At 41.8% G+C, this 24,780-nt stretch overlaps 1 protein-coding gene across 2 annotated transcripts in view; it reads left to right on the top strand.

Annotated features, from left to right (window-relative positions):
• Positions 1-21,250, top strand: part of LHX4 (LIM homeobox 4) — a 98,538-nt gene extending 77,288 nt beyond the window's left edge. For both annotated transcript variants that reach the window (XM_060774456.2, XM_060774457.2), the window contains 4 exons: positions 5,602-5,804; positions 11,856-12,010; positions 14,485-14,656; positions 18,860-21,250. In XM_060774456.2, coding sequence (XP_060630439.1) covers positions 5,602-5,804; positions 11,856-12,010; positions 14,485-14,656; positions 18,860-19,254 — 925 coding nt within the window. In that variant the 3' untranslated portion in view covers positions 19,255-21,250. The remainder of the gene's footprint in view (positions 1-5,601; positions 5,805-11,855; positions 12,011-14,484; positions 14,657-18,859) is intronic.
• Positions 21,251-24,780: the final 3,530 nt, after the last annotated feature.

Below are 24,780 nucleotides of genomic sequence, written 5' to 3'. Positions count from 1 at the left end.
ATTCAATGTACAGCAGCTGTTGAAAAGGCAAGGTCCATGCTTGGGTCTATTAGGAAAGACTCTGGAAATAAAGCAGTTGTTACTCCAAACAGCTGTGGGCCACCTGGGTACCTGAAGGATTGCCTTCCACTGCCCGCCTGACATTTATCCTTGGCACGAGCCACTCGTTCATCATTGGAGACCTTCCTCTCGTTCCCCCCTCTGAGGTCAGGGAAGAGGGACTTCTTTGTTGCGGGGCCCCACGCGCAGCACACGTCCCCTTGGGATGCTCGACTGGTACTGATTAAAAGGGAGGGTGGGAGCATGAAACATGCCTACAGATGGTGTGGGCAGAGATCTAATCTTATTCCTCTGTGATGCCTGGCCACTCAATTGGAATTGATTATTGATATTCTTTAGAACAGATAAAATAAATTATTTCTGTTGGAATCCTAGGTTAGTGTACTTTGGTATATACCCAATTGAATGCAGTGGGATTTATGTTTGTGTAAACATCGCATTGAAAAGGCAGAATGATAAATATCTAGGTTTCTTCCTTCTTTTTTGGTTTATGCCTGTGAGTGAAGTGAGGTTTTTAATCTGGGATTAGTGCTGAAATATAGTCAACTAAGGGGTGGCAGTTATTCTGTATTAATTAAAATATACGGGTACAGTGTTAGAAGCAAAAATGCAATTTAGAGTTAAATCATCTAACCCACATTGCTAGGGATTAAAGGGCATTTACTCAATAGATTCAAACCCTGGAAAAAAATTATATAGCTCTAAAGATTGCTGATGTATTAAAGCAGGGGTCCTCAAACTAAGGCCCGAGGGCCAGATATGGCCCTCCGAGGTTATTTACCCGGCCCTCGCTCAGGGTCAACCTAAGTCTGAAATGACTTGAAAGCACAGAACAACAACAATCCTGTCTCATCAGCCAAAAGCAGACCCACACCTCCCATTGAAATACTAATCTATATAAATAAAAAGGTAATGTTTGTTTGTGGGATTAACAGAACTCAAAAACCACTGGGCGAATTGACACCAAATTTGGACACAAGACACCTAACAACCCAATGTATGTCCTTCACTCATAAAACACTGAAAAACACAGCAGAAAGGACTTTAAAAGCCCCCAAAAGCTAAATGACAATACAGAAAAAAGGGAAGAAAGAGGGAGGGAAGGGGCGGAAAAAGGAAAGAAAGAAAAGAAAGGGAGGGAAAGAAAGAAGGAAAGGGAGAAGGAAGCATGGAAGCAAAAAGAAGGAAAGAAGGAAGGAGAGAAAGAGGGAGGGAAAGAAAAAGGGGGAAGGAAGGAAAGTTAGAGAAGGAAGAAAGGAGAGAAGGAAAGAAAAAAGGGAAAGAAGGAAGAAAAGAGGGAGCGAAGGAAGGGGAAAACATGTAGAGAAAGAGGGAGGGAAGGAAATAAGGAAAGAGAGAAGGAAGAAAAGAGACAGCAGAAGAGAAAGAAAAAGGGGGAAGGAAGGAAAGAGATAGAGAAGGAAGGAAGAAGAGGAGGAAAGAAGGGAAGGAAGGAAAGGGAGTGAAGGAAGGAGGAAAAGAAGGAGAGAAAGAGGGAAAGCTGGCCACAGCAACGCGTGGCGGGTACAGCTAGTAAGTTTATATTTGTTAAAATGGTTCATTTTAATTATTGTATTGTTTTAAGTGTTTTTTGCACGACAAATAATTCATTCGTGTTTTTTTCCAATTATAATACGGCCCTCCAACAGTTTGGGGGACTGTGACCTGGCCCTCTGTTTAAAAAGTTTGAGTGACCCTATATTAAAGCACATATGGAGCTGCAGAACATCAGACCATGACTACCAGTCTGTCAAGTCCAGCAATTCCAACTTTAATTGGCAGATGCCTTCCAGGTAAAGGAATCTTTCAGATATATTTTCTGTTGTCATGAGATTGGGAATTGGACCAGTGGTTTTATGTAAACCAAGGATGGGAACCATGTGGAGCTCCACTCATGGTTGAATTGGAAACTTCAGCATCTTTCACCATTGACTATGATGGCAAGAGCTGCTGGGAGTTGAAATTCAGGCCCAATCTACACTGGCTTATAATGCAGAGTGAAACTGCATCGTATGAGTTTACACTTACTATGTAATGCAATTACAAACTGCTGATATCAACAATGGAAGCTCTTGAAGTGTTCATCTCTGGTACTCGGCAAACACAATTTTTACCTCATTCAAAGGGATTGCTACCTAAATAAAATACTACCCTATGTCTTTGCAGTTGTGATCAAGAACAGGAATGTGAAGAACTGGAAGAAATATAGCAAAAATTGGAGGGGAGAGCCCCCCTTTAAAAAAATTATTTTCCTGGAAAAATGGGGAAATTAATTATGGACTATTTTTCCCACAAAGATAGATAAAACATTTGATATTACATATTTACTGGCCAATAATAGTTTCTGAAAACTATGTAAGAAGAAAACGTTCATGTAAGACTATGTGAACTATTGTTTTTCTTTGTTCAGTTCTGTTTCATGGGGATGGTTATGTTTGCTTGACACTATGGGGAATTAGTGTTATTGTTTATTCGTTCAGTCGCTTCTGACTCTCTGTGACCTCATGGACCAGGCCACGCCAGAGCTCCCTGTCAGCCATCACCACCCCCAGCTCCTTCAGAGTCAAGCCAGTCACTTCAAGGATGCCATCCATCCATCTTGCCCTTGGTCAGCCCCTCTTCCCTTTTCCTTCCATTTTCCCCAGCATCATTGTCTTCTCTAAGCTTTCCTGTCTTCTCATGATGTGGCCAAAGTACTTCATCTTTGCCTCTAAAAGCCTTCTTTCTAGTGAGCAGTCCAGCTTCATTTCCTGAAGTATGGACTGATTGGATCTTCTGGCTGTTCAAGGTACTCTCCGAATTTTCCTCCAACACCCAAGGTTCAAAAGCATCTATCTTCCTTCGCTCAGTCTTCCTTATGGTCAAGCTCTCACATCTGTAGGTTACTATGGGGAATACCATTGCTTTAACTAAGGGAGACAAAATATTTTTCTGTTTTAGTAATTTTTCCTATATCTTCTGTTTTTATTTGTACTTTTTGCCTGATCCTCAAACTGAAAAAAAAAACGTATAGTTCAGCTATTTCTTAGTTTAAAATCTTATCACTAGAAAAGAAGCATTAGACCAATATGCAGCAGTGGGATTCTTCCCAAACTGCTGTAATTTCGAAGACCACAGGAACATGCTTTTCTTGCAAGTCTGTTTTGTTTGAAGATATGGTTGGCCAGTTAATGCCTTCCTTGGACAGAATTTTTAATATGCATTTTGGATCTTTGTCTTGATGGGACGTATAGCTGAGTACTATAGGAAATAACTTGGGATAAAAATAGAAGACTTGTGGTACCTTGACACCAATCCTGATTTATTTTGCATTTTATTCTTGTTTTCATTGGTTTATAGCCAAATTGTTAGCAGAATATGTTCTATATAACTGGGGGGAAATGGAGTTTGGAGAAACTAGGAATGGGGGATAACGATTGGAGTAACGATTGGTTGATAAATGTTGGTATGTTACATCTGAGAGTAGATTTATCTAAAGCAGAGATGAGGACCCTGAGGTGTTCATCAGGCATCACTATGTCATGCTACAGTGAAAACTTGGCATAGAGTCAGAGGTCTGCAAGGATGAAAGGGGCTCTCATATAGCCCCAGCGGAGGTAGCCCATCACTTTGTAGGCTTGCTTTCTACAGTAAAAGAGTTGAACATCTGATCTTTAATGGGATATAGAGATCTGGGACCTCTTCACACGGCCTAATAATAATAATAATAATAATAATAACAACAACACTTTATTTATACTTTGCTACCATCTCCCCAAGGGACTCGGTGTGGCTTACATGAGGCCGACCCCAAATACAACAATACAAGCAATTAAAATAAAAAAACATGGACAATAAAGTAATACAACATTATCAATAAGACAACACACAATTAAAACTGTGGGAAGGCCAAATGTAAAATTAAAATTGAAAGAATGCTGGAACATTGGTGGTGACAACGGGTTTTTTGTATTTTTTTCAAGGAGCCCATAGTCTCCCATCACACATTGAAAAAGTACTTTTGCAGCAGCTCTGTAGCAAAACTGTTCAGAAAACCTTGCTGCTGCTGAAAAATTACTGCAGCGCACGACAGGAGACTTTCCATTTTTCCATTAGGAAAGATGGGTTGAGCCATCCCATGTGATGAGGTGGGGGGAAGCTAGAATGGTGTGGGGCACGGTGCGGGTGCCCTGGGTGGGTGTCACCGAGATCACCATGATCTGCGGTGATACTCGGTGATTCCAGCGGTGGGTGTGATGAGGTCCCTCATCAAAACATATCAGAGTATTGTTTCATCTACTTCTGGACAGTTTGTACTAACAGAAAGCAACACTGGTATTGCATGTCAGTTTCTTAAATTACATGAGCGCTTCATCAGCATTCATATTATTGTACTAACATACTTTTCTCCATGTGTAATCCTAAAAGCTTTCCATCTTTCAAACTTCTATGAGGATAAGGATCCTCTAGGATCATTCCCCGGTGCCAAAAAGACAAAACTCTTCTACGACTTGGTGATAGCACGAGAGCATGCCAGAAAGGTACACTTTCTGGTGTGTGATGAGCAAGCGGGTGATGTGGATGATGCGGGGGTGCTGGGTAACAGATTCAACTCACTGCCCCACAGTTGCCTCGCTGTCCTACATATTCCCCTGCTGTCCCTCGCATCATGGACCTCCATGTGATGAGGTCCTTTGTGATGCTACATTAATCTAGCAGTGGCTGCAATTTATTTAGAGATAATGTAGGGGAAAAAATCTGCGCTGTCCTTGTGGGGGCAAATCCACAGTCCACACTGCCCTTAGTTAAAGAGCAATTAAAACCCCATCCTTCCTTTGAGCCATTGGGCCCTTTGGTTTTCATTGAGGAAGTCAAAGGCCTGCTGTGTGAAATGCCATGCATAATTGGGCCTGTCACTGCCTTAAGGGCTCCCCTTTCTCCCCATTCGCTTTTCTATTTGTAAAGCACTTAATGCTCTTGCAAAAGCTCTTGGTCATCCTTGCTTAGGATAGCTTTGCCTTCTCAGCTGGTTTTCATCTTTATCTCAAGACCTTAAAACATTGAGTGCCCAAGTAACTCAAAATTTATGTTTTAAAAGCCTGTATTTGTGATCCAATTCTGCAGGTTTTTAAATCACATAATTAATCTTGGCATTGTTTAGATTTGTAATACATTTTAATTATTAGTTATTACTTTCCCATCATGGAGCCTCCGGTGGCGCAGTGGGTTAAACCCCTGTGCTGGCAGGACTGAAGACTGACAGCTGGCAGGTTTGAATCCGGGGAGAGGCGGATGAGCTCCCTCTGTCAGCTCCAGCTCCTCATGCGGGGACATGAGAGAAGCCTCCCACAAAGTTGATAAAAACATGAAATCATCCGGGCGTCCCCTGGGCAACGTCCTTGCAGACGGCCAATTCTCTCACATCAGGAGTCACTCCTGACGCGACAAAAAAAAGTTATTTTTGAAACCTATTTTTCTCTGAATTACAGGTTGTTGTTTTTCCTCTCTCCTTACACAGGATAGCTTTGGTTTTAAGGCACTGCCTCTTGTTGTCTTTTGCAGGCGTTTTGGGACAAAATGCACAGCATGCCAACAAGGAATCCCCCCAACACAGGTGGTCAGGAAAGCCCAGGACTTTGTCTATCACCTGCACTGCTTTGCCTGCATTATCTGCAACCGCCAGCTGGCCACCGGCGACGAGTTCTACCTCATGGAAGACGGGCGCCTGGTGTGCAAGGAAGACTACGAGACAGCTAAGCAGAACGGTAGGGTCCGAGCAAAGATGCCAGCCACAATGGGTGTGGTGTATTCTCGCTTGCTTAGCTTTGTTACTTAAGGACTTTAGGGTTTGTAAGTAGCTGCTGAATTCAGGTGGCTTTTGAGCATTGTCTCTGAACGACGAGACAGAAGAGCTTCTTTCAACTGGTTGTCTTTTTCTTTCAGGCTGTCAATGTGCCACAGATGACTGGCATACATCTGTGTGAGCAAGCAGGCTTGGAAAACTTTCTGTGGGCCAATAAAATTTCAGAACTTATTTGCAAGGAAGGGATGGGGTCTTCTGAGAATGATGACCCCCCATCCTCATGGAATAGGTGGGTCCATGGGTGACCAACCAACCACCGTAAGGAAGTGGATCATGAATGAAACTGAAGGTGACACTGTTATTCTAGTGCACATTGCATAGTACATAGGTACCTTCTGTGCCTTTGCTTGAGCTAGGGAAAAAGGTGTAACATAGCCCTAGATAGATAGGTAAGGATGCTGTGGGTCCTTTTGCCCCTGTGAGCAGATTCATGTGTCACTTAATGTGGAATGTATCCGACAAGCTGGTTCATTTTTCTGTACAAGATTCTAAATAATAGCTATGTTGCCTTCAACTCAGAAACTGGTCAACACTCAAGTTTTAGCTTTATGTTTTGGGGATCTTTTACATCACAAGAAAGGAAAAACCCTGTTGGGTAAAGAGAAGACAAAGACATTATTGTGGAATGGTCCCTAAAGCTGGAAACAGAGCTGGAAATCTCACATTTTCTGCTTTGCCCTGGGATATATGGCAGTGTGGACTCAGATAACCCAGTTCAAAGAAGATACTGTGGGGTTTTCTCCCTTGATATTCTGGATTATATGGCTGTGTGGAGAGGCCCAGAGAGCCACCCTTTCTTAGGATAATACTAAAGTCTGGTGCCATCTTCCTTCTCTTCTTTAGATTCCTCTTCCTTCTTCCTACTCTTGCCCTAAACCTTTCCTACCATTAATTTGTGCTAAGTGGTAAAATCTCAAGTGTAGGCTCCTGCCAGGATTATTTCTATAGCAACATCTCTGTGGAAAGTGCAAAATGCAGCCAGGTGAATCTAAAATAACTTTTATCCGTTTTGATCTCTCACAGCAAGAGTGCTTTTGTAACACCCTCCTCAAACACCAAATTACAATCAGGCTAGCTCACGATAGCACATTGCTGCTGAGACAATCTACTTGTTTTGGGACTGCAGCTAAATTCAGAGTGAATAGGAGATCCCAAGGGGTAGAGGTAGTGGCAAATGATCTCATAGTTCCTGCTAATAAAAAGTTTTGTCTCTTCATCCTGTGAGTCCTGGCTACATCACCATATTGCTTATAGCACACTTTCTTTTGTTTTGGTGTCTAGACTATAGGGTGCATCTACACTGTAGAACTAATGCAGTTTGACATCCCTTTTAACTGCTATGGCTCAATGCTACAAAATCCTGGGATTTGTAGTTTGGCACCAGTACTCTTTGACGGAGAGGCTAAAAACCACATAAAGCTGCAACCCCCATCATTCCATAGCAGTGAGCAATGACAGTTAAAGTGGTGTCAAACCATATTAATGCTTACAATGTAGGTGCACCCATACAATCCAATGCTAGCACTCTCTCTGTCCATTAATACAGGTTAAGAGAAACGGAAATGCATCCAAGTCCAGGCCTTTTCACTAGGCTTGAATAAGGATGTGACTATGCCCTCCTTTCCTAAACTCTGATCAGGCATGTAGCTGGGGGGGGGGGGGGGGCTTTGGGGGCTTCAGCCCCCCCCCCCCCCCCGAAATTCTCATGATGGCCTGCGAAAAGGCCTTACTGGTACATTATTTAAACTGTTATGTTTATTCATATCATGATCTGATCACCATACTCAATATATCCCATATGCATGGGGGTATTGGGGTAACGATACAAAAGGTTTGCTAGGGTAGACCCTCTTTCACTCACTCAGCCCCCCCCCCTGAATCAAACTTAGCCCCCCTCCTCCCCCAAATTAAAATCCTGGCTACGGGCCTGACTCTGATCATAATAAATGGCTCTGATCCCCATTTATTATTATTTCTTTGTCATGCATCATTCTTTGTACTACCCTTTCCTTCACTGGTATAATAATAATAATAATAATAATAATAATAATAATAATAATAATAATAATAATAATATATTTATATACTGCTCTATTTCCCCAGGGGACTCAGGGTGGTTTCCAAGCAACAACATCAAAACATACAGAGCCACAACATGAACAAAAAAAAAATATCAGTAACAGCAACATAAGCATAGAATTACCAAATAACACATAAATATTAAAGTGAAAATCCTGCCTGCTCTTCATGTCTATTTGTTAAGGCATAGAAAAGAAATGGGTCAGAACAATTAAAAGGCTGGGTCAAGACTGATATATATTGAAATAAGATGGGACTGTCATTTGGGTACAGTACTGTAGTAGATAAACAACAAAAGCGGGGATGGGCTATTTCCAGGGGCCTGTTAGGAGAATGAACAGGATAACACGGACAGTGTCTGAGCTGAGCTATCACTGGTCACTCTCGAAGATTTGTTGAAGCCATCAAATCTTCACACTCTTACAAAAAGAGGGGAAGGATGGGGTCTGTCTTATTTCCCTTGGAAGGGCATTCCAGAGGTGGGGGGCCACCACTAAGAAGGCCCTCTCTCCCGTCCCCACCAACCGTGTTTGTGACAGTGGTGGGAGCGAGAGGAGGGCCTCCCAGGAAGATTTTAGAGTTTGCGCCGGTTCATAAATGGAGATGCGTTTGCAAAGATAGGCGAGGGCCTGAATCGTTTAGGGCTTTATAGGTCATTACCTGCACCTTGAATTTGGCTCGGCAACTTATCAGCAGCCAATGAAGCTGTTTTAATAGTGACGTTGTATGCTCCCTATAGTTTGCTCCAGTAAGGAGCCTGGCTGCTGCCCATTGTACCAGTTGTAATTTCTGGGCCGTCTTCAAGGGTAGTCCCACGTATAGCGCATTGCTATAGTCCAGTCTGGATGTAACCAAGGCGTGGACCACCCTGGCCAAATCAGACTTCACAAGTTGTACCAATCTGCTTGGATCTCTAATTGGGTCAGTAGTTGATACTTGATTCCTATCCACTTCCTGTAAGCACCTGGTCCCTGATGTAAATGTTTGGTTTTTATTTTTCCTGACTCCATCTCAGGAAGGCTTAGATTCTCAACAGACTGGCCATGAGAGATAGAAATCCTTGCCCCCAGGGTTCAGCTCTATTGGAGGCAACCGAGTTGTATATGGCATGTCAGTTTAATCTGGCCCTTAATCTCAAAAGTCTCTCATTTTTCATCCTGAGGTCTAAAATGCCAATATTTACTGTAGGTAGAAAACCCAGAATTGGGGGTTGGGTTGAGGGAAGTGAGACAGAAAAAGGCTATAGATCACCAAACACTAATGAATCCACAGAGACTGCCAAACAGAGTCTGACTGAAATTAAAACCGAACTGGTCTTTAATGGATTTCATGTTGACAAGCCCTGACTTCTCATTAATTAAGGACTCTATTTTGACCTAATCAATTTGGCTACGGTGATGCAATGCCTATTTGTGCTCCGCGGATTGGTGGGAGAGGCATGGCTGGGAGATCAAGGATTGAATATTGCTCAATTACTATTATTGACTCAGGGGTATCAATGTCTTTAGTGTAGTCAAGTTTTGCCCACAGAGTAACAAATAAGGAGTTGAGACATGTGCCAAAGAGCACGGTTAACTCTGTAATGGAACTGATTCTATAACCAAGCATTCTGTTAACTGACAAAAGTACGTTTATATGAAGGTGAATCTGAATTTTCAGCCTTGGGATTTGTGTGTCTATGGCTCAGGATTTCCTCTGTATCCACTGTACCCTCTGGCCAGTTAAATACACCTTCCAGAAAAGGAGCTGCTGTTGTTGCAAGGGCTGCTAAGCCTGCTACTCACTGCAGCAATCCAGCTATACAGATTTTTTTTTACTGCTGACGGAAGCTGTGGCTGCCCTTAGTGTAACAATTTGGCAGCAATTATTTGGACCTAAATTACAACTGATGGAGCTGTTCTATAAATTCATTTTAATGACCCCTGGACCACCCAGTGGCGCAATGGGTTAAACCCTTGTGCTGGCAGGACTGCTGACTTAAAGGTCGGCAGTTTGAATCCAGGGAGCGGGGTGAGCACTGTCAGCTCTAGCTTCCCATGTGGGGTCATGAGAGAAGCCTCCCACAGGATGGTAAAACATCCGAGCATTCCTTGGGCAACGTCCTTGCAGATGGCCAGTTCTCTCACACCCAGGCATGTAGCCGAAATTCTCATGGTGGTCTGCGAAAAGGCCTTACTGGTACATTATTTAACTGTTATGTTTATTCATATCATAATCTGATCACCATGCTCAATATATCTCATATGCATGGGGGTATTGGGGTAACGATACAAAAGGTTTGCTAGGATAGACCCTCTTTCACTCAGACTCAGCCCCCCCCCCGAATCAAACTCAGCCCCCCCCCCCGAATCAAAATCCTGGCTACGGGCCTGCTCACACCAGAAGCAACTTGCAGTTTCTCAAGTCGCTCCTGACACGAAAAAAAAGTTTAATGGCAGAGAATCAGATGTGCCACTTTTAAAAGGCAGACCATCAGGGAAATCCTCCTTATTGCATGGTTAGACCTGCAGAATATATTTACATTTAGTTGTTACTAATTTGAGTCCCATGTTTTTGCTTGACACACAAACACAAGGCATGAATATTTATATGTTTGCAGGCAGTGCTATCGAATAATGTGTGAACTCATTCCAAAATACTGCTATATAGCTCCAAAGCCCTGATGTGTCGAGTGGTAGCAAACGACAGTGACCCCCTTACTTTGTTTCCAATGTTAAACACTCAAAATGTCTGTGCAATACAGAGGCTTTAAAAAAATTGTTGTACAACAATAATGCAAAACATTTTTTTTAAACTATATGTCATAGTGGAAATAATCTTCTGCACATTCCTGGAAGCAAAAGGTTTAATACCTCTTCCACAATACAGAATTCAACATGCAAACACAAGCTCTCATTTATCACTTCCATTTTTAGAGCACATAGCACACAGACAGCAGGAACAAACACACTCAGAAATGCTCTCACAAACATACTAATCTGGCCACACATGCTAATCCGGTCAAGCCAGGAAACTACTCTTTAAAGGACAGATGGCTATAGGTTTTAGAATAACTACATTTGTCTCCATAAGAAGAAGCTGGGCAACATGCCTTTTGTTGCTTCCATATTCCTTCATTGATTGTCAGGGAATAGGAACAATCACAATAGCTTTGTTTGCCTAGAAAAGACATTGGATGTGGAAAACAACAGGACTGAGAGTACACTGGAATGTGTGTGCAGCAGGTTTTGAATGAAAAGCAAAGCAAAATTAAGTAGGTAGAAGTAAAATTAAGAGTAGAATCAAACTAGTAAAATATTTAGGAGGCATATTGTGATCTAGACACTAAAATGTCAAGTTAAACAGCATTCCACAAACCTCTTTGTGTGTATTTGCTTTGTTCTGCTAGTTTGGAGGAATCGGGGTTAACTTACTCATAGATCAAAATGTTGGATACTACAAGTGAAGCCATGTATCAAAATGGTTAAGGTAAATTCAGAATAATAAAACAGACAGCATTCAGCATAATAATAATAATAATAATAATAATAATAATAATAATACTTTATTTGTACCCCGCTACCATCTCCTCAAGGGACTCGGTGCGGCTTACATGAGGCCGAGCCCAACACAACAATACAAGCAATAATCACAACAATACAAGCAATTAAAATAAAAACATAGACGATAAACATATAACATTATCAATAAGACAATAAGCATACAGATTCTGGGAGCTGAATTACATGTTGCAAACTAATAATTGGATATTTAGATCAAACACTGGTATTTTCTCAATTTTGTCTGATTTCAAAACTTTTGATAGGCATGTAGTGATCTTCTATGTTGGTTTCTGTTTCATGTTCCAAACTTAAAGGAATATTTTCTATTATAGATGATTCAGAAGCTGGCGCTAAGAGGCCCCGAACCACCATCACAGCCAAACAGTTGGAAACATTAAAAAATGCCTATAAAAACTCCCCCAAACCGGCCCGTCATGTGCGGGAACAGCTGTCTTCTGAGACTGGATTGGACATGCGGGTTGTGCAGGTGAGCCAAATGGCATGATATTGATTCTCTGTCCAACAAACAATTGATCGAGTGATTTATGGAATGACTTGTTGCCTCCTCTGATTACTTCAAACAATGTACAGAATATTCAGAGTATTTGTTCAAAACATCAGCTTCCTTTGAAGATGCAAATGAACGTAAGCATTGCTTTGATCAGGGGTGTCCGATCTTTTGGCTTCCGTAGGGCACAGTGAAAGAATAAAAATTGTCTTGAGCTGCACACCACTGTAGAACAGAAGGCACTCATGAATACAAATAACAAGAGTGTAAAGTGCGTGATGGTGTTATGCCCAGTACAGAATACACACTTGAATTCCATTCCATTGCCATCTACAATTTGCGCTCAAGAACCATGCAATCAAGTTACAAAAACTATCACCAAAAAATCTCATTTTTAAGCAAGTTTACAATTTTGTGTTGTCTTGGGCTGTATGCGGCATACGGACCGCAGGTTGGAGAAGCCTGGCTTAATTGGAAGATGGAACATGGCTCTTGAGAAGATCCTGTAGTGCTGCAAAAATATCTGAGGGTGGATCTCATGGTCTGATGATGCTTCTTAGACTCATGGTGGAAATGGATCCCAGGCACAACTGATTTTTCCATGGTTACGATTGCACGTGTCCACTCAGAGTTGATAGCAAGTACCGTAAAAAAATCAGCATCACCAGATGTAGCTTCATAGGATAGAAACACTGCAGATCCCTTCCAATCAGTTCTATAGTTTTTTGTCATCTTACCCTTTTTCATCTTCTTGTGTCAGGAAAACATAAGTTAGTTAAGCTGCTTTGAGTCTCCTTGTGCAGAGAAAAAGCGGTATCAATAAACAACAACAAAATAATAATTTTTTTGTCGTGTCAGGAGCGACCTGAGAAACTGCAAGTCGCTTCTGGTGTGAGAGAATTGGCCGTCTGCAAGGACGTTGCCCAGGGGATGCCCGGATGATTTTGATGTTTTTTCATCCTTGTGGGAGGCTTCTCTCATGTCCCCGCATGAGGAGCTGGAGCTGATAGAGGGAGCTCACCCGCCTCTCCCTGGATTCAAACCTGCAACCTGTCAGTCTTCAGTCCTGCCGGCACAGGGGTTGAACCCACTGTGCCACCGGGGGCTCCAAAATAATAATAATAATAATAATAATAATAATAATAATAATTATTATTATTATTATTATTATAAAATAAAGTGGTGTCAGCAAAGCTCCTGCATCAGGTAGAATTGTGGATATGGAAATAAACTAGTGAACCCTCTGTGCTATAGAACTAGGATGGGCCATTCTTGGGAACTGACACCCCCTGTAAACAAGATCTTAGAGGTTGCACCTTCTCACTGCAAGCCCCATACTCCCTGCACCCCACTCACCCCTGCCAATCAAAACTGTTTCCCCCTAAAATGCCATCTAGGGAACATGAAGTCATTTTCTCTAGGTTTGAGGGCTTTTTTCACTACAGAAATTGACCCATAAGTAAATATCTTTTCCTGCTAGAAAAGACTCTTCTCTTGAAGTTGAAAATAATCTAGAGGAGTTATATTAATTGTATTGTTTATTTGCTTATTGCTTGTTTTTTTTAATTGATGTGTTGTTGAGCTTGGCCTCATGTAAGCCACTCAGAGTCCCCTGGGGAGACGGTGGCGGGATATAAATAAAGCATTATTATTATTATTATTATTATTATCATTATTATTATTATTATAAAAATCTGACAGATTCCCCTTCCCACCCAGTCCTAGCTGCTATTTGGGGCAATTTGATTTCATTTACAAAAATGACTCTGGGTGGCCTCATGCAGTGTATGGGCCACCTTCATCCCAGCACAGTTCCCAACCCCAACTCAATTCTGTGGGTAAAGATGTCACTCAAGCATCTGTGGGCTACCCTAGCTGGTTAATCTGGGGCCTGTCTAGGATAGTAATGTCAACATGCACTGTGGTGGGGACGGGAGGTTAGATAATTGAGTTAAAACTAGACCACATTGAACTGTCAACGTCTATGTCACTACTATCAGAGAGATCCTGCCTTTGTGGGTTCTCCATACTGACATCAACAGAGGTGTTCCATGACCAGGGAGAAAGGGTGGTGGTGGTGGTGGTCCTCTTCAGCAGGGATGAATTATTTTCCTTTTGTCACACTGCATTTCAGATCATTGTGTTCATCTGCAGATAATTGGTTGACATAGTAATAGTAATAGAGTTAAAAGGTCCTTTTTGGTTGTTATAGATGCTACTAACAATAATTTACTTAAGAGGTTTGTTATTATCTAACTATTATGAATGGGGTTTGAGTAATATCACACATAGTCTATGGTAAATACAAGGTTTGCACTCAGATTGTCTCAATCAAATATCCCTTGCTGAACCAGGCTAGAATTCTCTGACTCTACATTTAGAAGTGATCCTCATTATAAAATAATCTGTAATACTACAAAGATTTCCCCCCCTTTTCATCTCTGGGATTCCAGGTCTGGTTTCAAAATAGAAGGGCCAAAGAGAAACGGTTGAAGAAAGATGCTGGGCGGCACCGCTGGGGTCAATTCTACAAGAGCGTAAAGAGGAATCGAGGAGGCAGCAAACATGAAAAAGAGAGCTCTGCGGAGGACTGTGGTGTCAGCGACAGTGAGCTGAGCTTCAGAGGTAATAGCTGGAGTCAAAGGCAGGGCCTCACACATTTCTTCCTCCTGTGACAATGAATACTTGCTCTTTGAGGCAGATGGTGTTCTAGACTAGTTCCTGTGCTTGTGTCTGGCATTAGCTTCAGGCCAGCGGAAGAGAACCATTTTTGTGACAAGAGCAGCTATACTCTGAGTGAGACATGCTACCAGTTAGCAAGTTTGTTGCCACAATTCTTGCTTCTCCCCCCTTCGCCTTTTTTTCTCCCTATATTTTATGCAACTGGTAGAGAAATGCTTTTTGCCAGAGATTTGAACACATCATATTCACACATCATAAAGGAACAATCCCCTGCAATACTCTGAGAAGCACTTTAATTCCCCATTGGGTTGCTCTTTACTTTTGATTTAAAACCCTCCAAATAGATACATCCTCTGTTCATGTCCAGCATTTACTTTTAAAGTTTTAACTATTACATTTGGCCCAGCCATAGGTTTTTAAATGATTGTGTGTTATTGTCTACTTATGAGTTATATTAATTGTATTGTTTATTTTGTTTATTGCTTGTTATTTTATTATTGCTTGTTGTTTTTGATGTGTTGTTGGGCTTGGCCTCATGCAAGCTGCTCCGAGTCCCTTGGGGAGATGATGGAGGGGTATGAATAAAGTATTATTATTATTATTATTATTATTATTATTATTATCAATAGCTTTTTAATCAAATAAAATCCACAATCCACAAGCAATACCCTTTTTGTGCCAACTCCAAAACATAAAATACATTTAGCAAACATTTGAAGCTCGCATACAGTGTTCCCTCATCTATCATGGGGGTTCTATTCCAGGAACCCCCACGATAACTAAAAAACTGTGATGTAGGGACACTATACTGTATATGTACAGTATGGCTCTGCCCACTCCTCTCTCCCCCTCCTCTTTCTCTCTCTTCCTCTCCTTTTTCCCCTCCCTCCCTTCTACCGCCCTTCCTTTTCTGGAGCCACCCTTCCTCCCTTCCTGCTTCCCCACTGGCATGGGGCTCTCACCCAGTCACCCAAGAATGACTGGGTGAGAGGCCCAGCAGAAGTTGCCTTGGTGGTGGCCCTCTCCGGCCCTGGAGGAAGAAGCCTCAGCGGAAGCTGCCTTGGCGGCAGTCCTCCCCAACCCCAAAGGAAGAAGCCCTGGTAGAAGTTGCCTTGGCGGCAGCCCTCTCCAACCCCAATGGAAGCTGCCTTGGCGGCCCTCTCTGCACCCTTCGTAGGTGCTACTTTGGCAAGTCGGGTTTATAGATCTGTGTATACAGTGTCCCCTCGGTATTTGTATTTTAAATTATTATTTTTTAAAAACAGCGAAACAGCGAGTCCGCAGGAAGCGAACCGCAGAGTACTGAGGGAACACTGTATTTTATATTTATATTTTGGACTGGGACTGGGATTTGGGAGGTTTGTTGTATTTTGCTGGACAGCCAGCACAGTTATCCCCGGATATTTTTTCCTAGATTTCAAGGGGCTTTAGACTCAAGGTCATGGATTACCCACCTTCACATGCTCCAAAAGCAGTGCTAATAAGGCTACATAGGGCTAGGATTAATGTATGCATTCTTCTCTTGGAGGCAGAACATTATTTCTCATACCGCTTGCATATTCAAGATCTGTCAAATAGGACAAATAGATTATGTTGGTAGGGTCATCATAAGTATGTGTGGGCTAGAACTTGGGAAAGTTATTGTTTGGAGGACAATCATCAAGGGATGGTGAACAAAAGTATCAGAGTTTGGTCAGGGTTGTCAGATATTTGAATCAGCTTGACGGTCCATAACAACGAAAGTATAGGGGAGCTTTCATATAATTTTAAATGTTTACGCTGGAGGAAAGAAAACCTGCTCGCAACACTCCTGGATTGTATAGTTAATTGCTTACAAATTAATGGGAGTGTTTTGGAAAACAAGCAGAATTCAGTAAGACCATGTATAATTATATAGTCTAAGAGCTGTCAGTGCCTTGACTGGGGATGTTTCCATGATGTCTTAAGCTGGTTTTTCAGTGTTGGTGATGACAAGGTTGTGTTCCACATATTTGGTCAAGATTTGGATGTCATTCAGATTGCTGTTTCCAACCCTTTCTTTCCCTAAAGTTCCTGGCCATCGGCCAATATCTTGTCCAACTCTTGCATTAAAATCACCCATGAGAATGATTTTGTCCTTATTTATAAGATCGCAAAGGACTACCACTTCACCCACTTCATAGCAAATCTGCTACAAAACAGGAACTTTTTTGTTGAATTCCAGGGCCAGAGAAGCAGATGGCGTAAACAGAAGAATAGCCTGCCTCAGGAAAGTGTGCTTGCTCCATCCATGTTCAACATTTGCACAAATGATTAGCCACTGCCAGAAGGGACAGAGTTTCATCTATGCTGATGATTGTACCATCACTGCTCAAGCAGGAAGCTTTGAGATGGTTGAACAGAAGCTCTCCAAAGCTGTAGGTCAGTAGTTCTCAACCTGGGGTCAGATGTTTTTGGACTTCAACTCCCAGAAATCCTAACAGCTAGTAAACTGACTGGGATTCCTGCGAGTTGTAGGCCAAAACACCTGGGGACCCACAGGTTGAGAACCACTGCACTAGATGCTCTTACTGCCTATTACAGGAAAAACCAGCTGATTCCTAATTCATTTAAGACACAGACATGTGCTTTTCATCTTAAGAACAGACAAGCATCTCAAGCTCTAAGTATTATTTGGAAAGGAATCCCACTGGAGCATTGCAGCACACCCAAATACCTGGGTTACCCTGGACCGTTCTCTGACCTACAAGAAGCACTGCCTGAATACCAAGCAAAAAGTGAGCACTAGAAACAATATCATATGAAAGCTGACTGGCACAATCTAGGGATCACAACCAGATACAATGAAGACATCTGCCCTTGCGCTTTGCTACTCTGCTGCTGAATTCGCATGCCCAATGTGGAACACATCTCATCACGCTGAAACAGTGGATGTGGCTCTTAATGAGACATGCAGCCTTATCACAGGTTTTCTGCACCCTGCACCCCTGGAGAAATGACACCACCTGACATCCGCTGGGAAGTAACAGCCAATAATGAAAGGACCAAAACAGTCACATCTCCAGCCCATCCCCTGTTCGGATATCGCCCAGGATGCCAAAGCCTTCAATCAAGTAATAGTTTTCTAAGATCTGCAGAGATACTCATAGGAACGCCTCAGCAAGTGAGAGTCCAAAAGTGGCAGGCTCAAACCCAGCACCTCAATCCATGGCTTATACCAAATGAAGGACTCCTTCCTGGACACACAAAAACTGGGCAGCTTGGAAGGTGCTGAACAGACTGCGCTCTGGCACAAGATGCAGAGCCAACCATAAGAAGTGAGTCTACACAGTGGAGTTAATGACATGCGAGCATGGAGAAGAGCAAACCACAGCCCACCTATTACAATGCAGCCTGAGTCCTGCTACTGGTCAAAGGGCATTTAATAGAATGCCAAGTTTGCAAACTTTGTGTTTTCTCAAATACATTGGTTCGCTCCTGAGACAATAAATAAATAAATAGTGCACAATCTTCACAGAAAGAGGTTTTGACCTAAAGGCATGGATATCTGGGAGTAACCCCTATTGAACTGATTAGGACTTAGTTCTGAACACACAGAAAATTGCATATATGTTCTGGATGGATGCAAAGTTATTTTTCTTGGTAACATGCAACTTCAGTCAAACTTGATTGTTTTTAGTAAAGCTAGGTCAATTTTGAATATTCCTTTAATTCTGTTGTAAATATGATTGAAAGGCAATAATGTACATATATAGTATCTTTTCTAGTATGATTTTGCGTGTGTGATTTGAAATTTTTTAAAAGTCTCCAGCTAATTGTAAACTTAATGTTTGTTTCTGTGTTGACAAGTAAGACAAGTCCTAGGGGCATTAAAATGTGCTTCGATGCTTTCAATGGGGTGGTGAACTTGTGCTCATGCAGATATCGCTGTACTTTGAACTCCCGTCATTCCGCTGATGTAGTTGATGTTCAGGCAATGTGGAAGAAACAGGTTGACACCACCTGGAGGGCACATCTTTCCTATCCCTGACTGATAGATGCTTTGCTGTCTTGAATTAGGCTACCCTGAGCATGTAATTTTTCTCTATTCTTGTTGTCTCAGTGTCAAATATATGTAGTGGCTCTTTGCTGCTGTCCCTAAAATTGCTTTTCTTGCTTTATTTACAGAAGACCAAATCCTTTCCGAGCTTGGCCACAACAACCGAATTTATAGCAATGCTGGCGATGTGGCTGGCGGACAACTAATGAATGGTACTTTCTCCATGGACGGGACAGGACAATCCTATCAGGACTTGAGGGATGGAAGCCCTTATGGAATCCCCCAGTCTCCAGCCTCAATATCATCACTTCCCTCACACACTCCGTTGCTAAATGGTCTGGATTACACGATGGACAATAATTTAGGAATAATAGCACATGGAGGGCAGGGGGTGAGCCAGACACTCAGAGCTATGGCTGGCGGCCCAACCTCTGATATTTCTACTGGAAGCAGTGTTGGTTATCCAGACTTTCCCACAAGCCCTGCCTCTTGGCTTGATGAAATGGATCATCCTCCTTTTTAAAACGTCTCATTACTTGTCATATTCCCACTTGCTTTTTGGCCTGAAAGCATTTTAGCAACCCAGTGAGGGACAGCAATCAAACTTCAAGGATCACAGATGTGCCATCCCAAGAAAATTTCCATTCATTTTGAATGGGAATTTGCTATTTGTTTCCTGTAGAGCTGAAAGAAAACATGGTATTAATATATATCTATATGTAAACACACTTTTGCTTTCTGTTCGAAAGAGTGGGACAGTAGGAGGAGCTGCTTCTGAGTACAGCACATTGATGTGTAAAGTATTTGTATGACTTTGGGGCGCGGAAAGCGGCAGCGGTAGCAAATGGAAGTGCACTGACTCTTTCCAAAATAGACTTTTGCTGTTGAGTGTGACACTAGCACATACTGAAAATGATTAGGCAGATATTGGCCACATCAGCTCTCATGAGGCATGCCATTGTCCTTCACAGGCTCAACTCTGGCAATGGAAATATGGAAATGCAATTCTTCTGAAGTGAGGCCTCCCAGACTGACTACTAAAGGGACGGAACATTATTGGAGGTTTACTGTCTCACCATTACCACCTCCCCATTCTCCTTGTTTTCTCACTCCATATTTACTTAGATATGACATGAAGAGATAACTCTTTGCCTTACTCAGGAGTCATGGTAGGCAGCCACAGGTGCCACTCTCCTTTTACTTATATTGCAGCCTTCAAACATCTATTCTTCTTCTCAACCAAATCATGGGGTGGTGGTTGTGCTTGCTGCCGTCACCTTCCATTCCTTTAGCTCTCATACGCTTTCTCAATCTTCTGCTGCTAAGCAGATGCATTATTATCCCATCAAAGTCCATCCCTCTCACTGGCAGTAACTTCTGCCAATATTGTTTCTATTGGGAGAGTTATAATTAGCATTAGCTGGTGCTAGGTAGTGGATAAGATGAAAAATTAATCATGCACAGATTAGTATATCCTATGCCATGATCATCTTAGTTAACTCAAGAGAGGTGGGACGGCAACACCATGGCATCAGAGGTATCTGTGATCGGTGATTCCAAAAAGAGCAGGTGTGTTTCCTGTAGGTCCCTCTTCTGTCATGAAACTTAAAAAAAAAACAAAAAACAGATGCAAATCCATCCTTTCTGTTACTGAACTTGCAGTAGTCTGCATTGTTTTGGGGGCAGGGTCACATAAAGCCCACAGCAAGTGAGGCCAAACAGCATTTGAAATTGTCGCACTGTTCCCAGATCCTAGCTCATGGTACCAGGGCTCTTTATGTAAGTCAAGCACAAGGCATATTTCTTCTTCTCAAAACGGAAAGAAGTATTAGTCTATATGAAATGGGTTTACATAGAGATGTATTGCCAAGGTCCATCACTGTGTGAAGTTTAAGACAGTGCTCTATACTTCCCCATTATTTCAGCCCATATGATAATACGGCACCAATCTAAGCAAAGCCGGCGATGATAATATCACCATTACTATGCTGCTGCACAAGACTTTGCTCTCAACCTGTGTGTTTCCTCCCACCAGCTTTGGAGGAGAGAGGGATGCAACAGTAATCTGATGAAGCTTCTTTAGGAGATTAAAAAATGTTCAAAGGTCACTTGCTAATGAAAGATTTCTAAGGTAGGTAAAAAATATAAAAGACAAGCGCAAGAAAAAGATCATGACAATCATGTGAAGCAAAACATTAGCCAGAAGGCAGAGGTGTCAAGGGTTTCCAGAGCTGATTCAAGATTAGGAACATTTTTACCGAAGCACCTATGTGAATGGCATTTCATTTTTGTTAGGGATTCATCCATACTGCAACCATTGTCTCCTAGATATTGTTCTTCAGGCTGCCAACTTTCCTCCACTACTTGCAAATTGGAGAACATGTGGCCTGCCAAGCGTTGTAGGACTACAAACCTTATCCACCATAGGCAGTACACCCAGGTGAGAGACGATGAGTGGTGTGTCGTGAGAAACACAGTCTCCAGATTTGGTTCAAACACATTTGAACCCTGATTTTTTTTTTTAAAGGAGACTGATATTGTTCATGAATGGTCAGAGTTTGTGGGTATAGGGGCACAAAAAAGTTAGGATCTTTTTTTTGATAAGCCACAGCTCTAAATTCCCAAAGGACCACTACTATATAAGCAAACCAGATCTTTCTCCTCACCCCCTGCAGTTCTTACCATAACTCAAAATATGGCTCCAGAGTGATTCCTAGCCCTCAACATGGAAGCAGGGAAGATAATTCTGCTGATAGAAACGATTTAGTGCCATGCTGGATTCTGATACATTTACCAAGAAGGAACTTCACATTCTTGTACTGTAATTACTGAACCCTTGCAAAATAGGCTCACATTTCTTCCAAACAGGCACCTTCATCAAGATTTAAGATAATAATGTATTGTCGAAGGCTTTCATGGCCAGAATCACTGGGTTGTTGTAGGTTTTTTTGGGCTATATGGCCATGTTCTAAAGGCATTTTCTCCTGACATTTCGCCTGCATCTATGGCAAGCATCCTCAGAGGTAGTGAGGTACCTCTGAGAATGCTTGCCATAGATGCAGGCGAAATGTCAGGAGAAAATGCCTTTAGAACATGGCCATATAGCCCAAAAAAAACCTACAACAACCCTAAGATAATAATGTTTCATTTCCCCTTTACTTCCGTTTAATTTTTTTCCAGCATTAAAACAATACAAATAATTGAGAACCAGATTGTGAGATCAAGCTATAGTTCTGGAGAATTCACACTAAAAGAAATGATTTGGCTTGGCTGCTTGTGCTGTTGTTCAAGCAACTTTATCAATGAATGTATCCACATTTCCAAAAGCTTACCTTAAAGATTCTGTATTCTTGTCATTTATTACCATGAGTGTTTAAAGGATTGATGGATACCATTTTATCATTGTAGAATGATTGTTACCTTTCAAGAAAGAGCACAATCATTTATCATGAGCACTCCACTGAGATCAATCTGTTATTATCCATGTTGGAATCACAGATTGAAGAAACTATATTCTTTCCCACCACCAAACAAGGTGATCTGAAAGAGGTGCTACTCGCAAAGGTAGAAATGCATGTTGGCTATACTGAGCAGAAGGGAAAATTACTAAATGGAACATAAGAGAACTTTTCATTTCAGATTCCATTACCATTAAGGAAGAGGAAATGTGGCATTTTTAACCTGAATACCTATAGCAAAGCTTTGGGCATATTTGTTTTGCATGTATGGATGAAGCTTGCAAAATATGGCATGTTCCTGGCAAAAGCTAAGCACTTCTATGTCCTTTGGGTTACTGTGGGTAAGATAATAGGCCTCTGTCTCCCACAGGAATCCATGAAACTGAGGGTGCATCTACACTGCCCTATTTCCCAGGATCTGATCCCAGATTATCTGCTTTGGACATGATTATATGAGTCTCAACTGCTACATAACCTGGGAAAAGCAGATAATCTGGAATCAGATCCTGGGATATAGAACAGTGTAGAAGGGGCCTTTGAAGTGCTTTATCTTTCATCTCACTATGCCAGAGTTTTGTACACCTTCCTTACCTACTGCAACTCTACCTTGGAATATTTCAAGTATTTTATATATGCCGAACCTTCTCTTCCATCTCATTTTATTCCATATTCATAGTGCCACTGGCTTTTAAAATAAAGCCGTATTAGCCGAATGGGAAATATAAAAGGAGCTGCTAAACACTTATGTAAACATAAGTTGAAAAGGAACACAGCTCAATGGGAGAACTCGTTTCTTGCTTAATCCGTGGTAACTATGGAGTGCAGTGGACGGCAGTTATTACAATAATACTGGACTAGATGCTCTATTTGCTTTCTTGGTTAGAGGCAATTTCCTGTGTCACTGAGAGCAGAACAGAAAAAAATGATCCTGATTCCGAATGGGCTGTTTTGTTAAGCATAGTAAACTAAGTAGTCTTTCCTGTTCTGATCTCTCCTCCATCTTGACTTACCAGACATCAGTCACTGCAAACAATGGAGCTCTGTCTGTTCTGTCAATAAGGATACAGCTGACTGATATTTCAGCTCACCCTTTAAGTGATCTCCAATGTGAGACAAAACCAAGATCCCTGCAATTGCTCCTCACACAAGGGACTGCTCATGGGCGAGGAGTGAGAATCTCAGTCTGCTGTGACCTAATCAACAGGAGAACAGACCCCTGTCGCTTGCATAGGCTATGTGGTCATAACGGAGATTGTGAATTCCAGAGTCATTGTTTATTGCATGGGATGTAGTCTAAAATGCATTTACAATGGAAATATGGAATAATATCCAAAGAAAACTGAAATAAAGTAGTACTCTGAGACTATGGATCTGGGCACTTCCCCGAACACAAGTGCAGATCTCATCTGAATGGGACCTGCACCTAAAATTGCAGTGTTACAATTTCCAGTTTCAATATTGAACAGATTATGATCTACAACAAATTAGAAACTCTTCAGCAAGGGATTTGTTGAGAGTAAAAGGTAGGGAGTCTAGCTTTGCAAGAACAAATAATATTACTAGTCATTTCCCTTTGCATATTGGGCCTGGGCTCTGCCTTTTGCTAGAACTTGCAGCAGGTCTCTCTGTTTGATTTGGTAGATCCTTGTCTTTCCCCATAGGTCACCATTCAGTAGTGTGCCCTCTTATTTATTTACTTCATCTCTATCTCACTCTTCTCACCCCTCAGGGGACTCTTCCTCTGTGAAGGATTGTTAAGAGGGTGGAGAGGTTATTTGGGGAAGAAGGGGGAAGTCAGCATTCAACAGCCACTGGTGCCCACCTGAATCTGGAGTTATTTCCTTGTTTTTGTTTTATGACAACAAGGTCTTGCTAGCAACAGCAGAGAGGTGCTGTGGGGAATGTCCACAGCAAAGGTCAATGAGTAAGTCTACATGGAGATGAGGACACCCAGCTGTTTTTGTTCCATTACTGTTTCATCTTACAACTGAAAGTATCTGCATAGCATCCCACAATCAAATAAAGACAGCAACCCATGCTAGGATTAAGTGTAAGAGGAAGGGAGTGTTAAAGTCTTTGTACTGGATGTAGTACAAATTTAATGCAAATTCATGGAATATTCACTCTCTAGCAGCCTGACTTATTAGCACAGTACAATTGCATGGGCATTTTATTAAACTGACAAAAATCTAGACTCTTGCTCTGTTATTGACACTTGTTTATTGGTCCATTTGCATTCCGATTATATTAAGGCATTGCTATGTATTGGAAGATGTGTTTAAGATAGAAAGCCCAGGAGCAACCTCTTACCTGGCCCTATAATTAGCTGCCGTTAGCTCTTTCTACTTGGCAATACACTTTAGGCACTCTAGGAATGACACAGACACCCCCCGCTAGAATTCACCTGCATATAAATGACAATTGCTTCACACATAAATTATGAATGCATTTCCACAAAGAGCCTAATAAAATTTGATTTTTCTAGAGGGTGTAATCATTTCAGCCTGATATAGGCAAAATCATTTGCCTATACAGAGAACCATCCCAATTTTTGTGTCTTGGCTTCAAGGTGGTTGAATGATTACTGCATG

The sequence above is a fragment of the Anolis sagrei genome, chromosome 4 (genome assembly GCF_037176765.1).
Source record: "Anolis sagrei isolate rAnoSag1 chromosome 4, rAnoSag1.mat, whole genome shotgun sequence".
Lineage (NCBI taxonomy): Eukaryota > Metazoa > Chordata > Lepidosauria > Squamata > Dactyloidae > Anolis > Anolis sagrei.
Note: the sequence above shows the minus strand (reverse complement) of the source record. Positions and strands in the feature narration are given on the sequence as shown.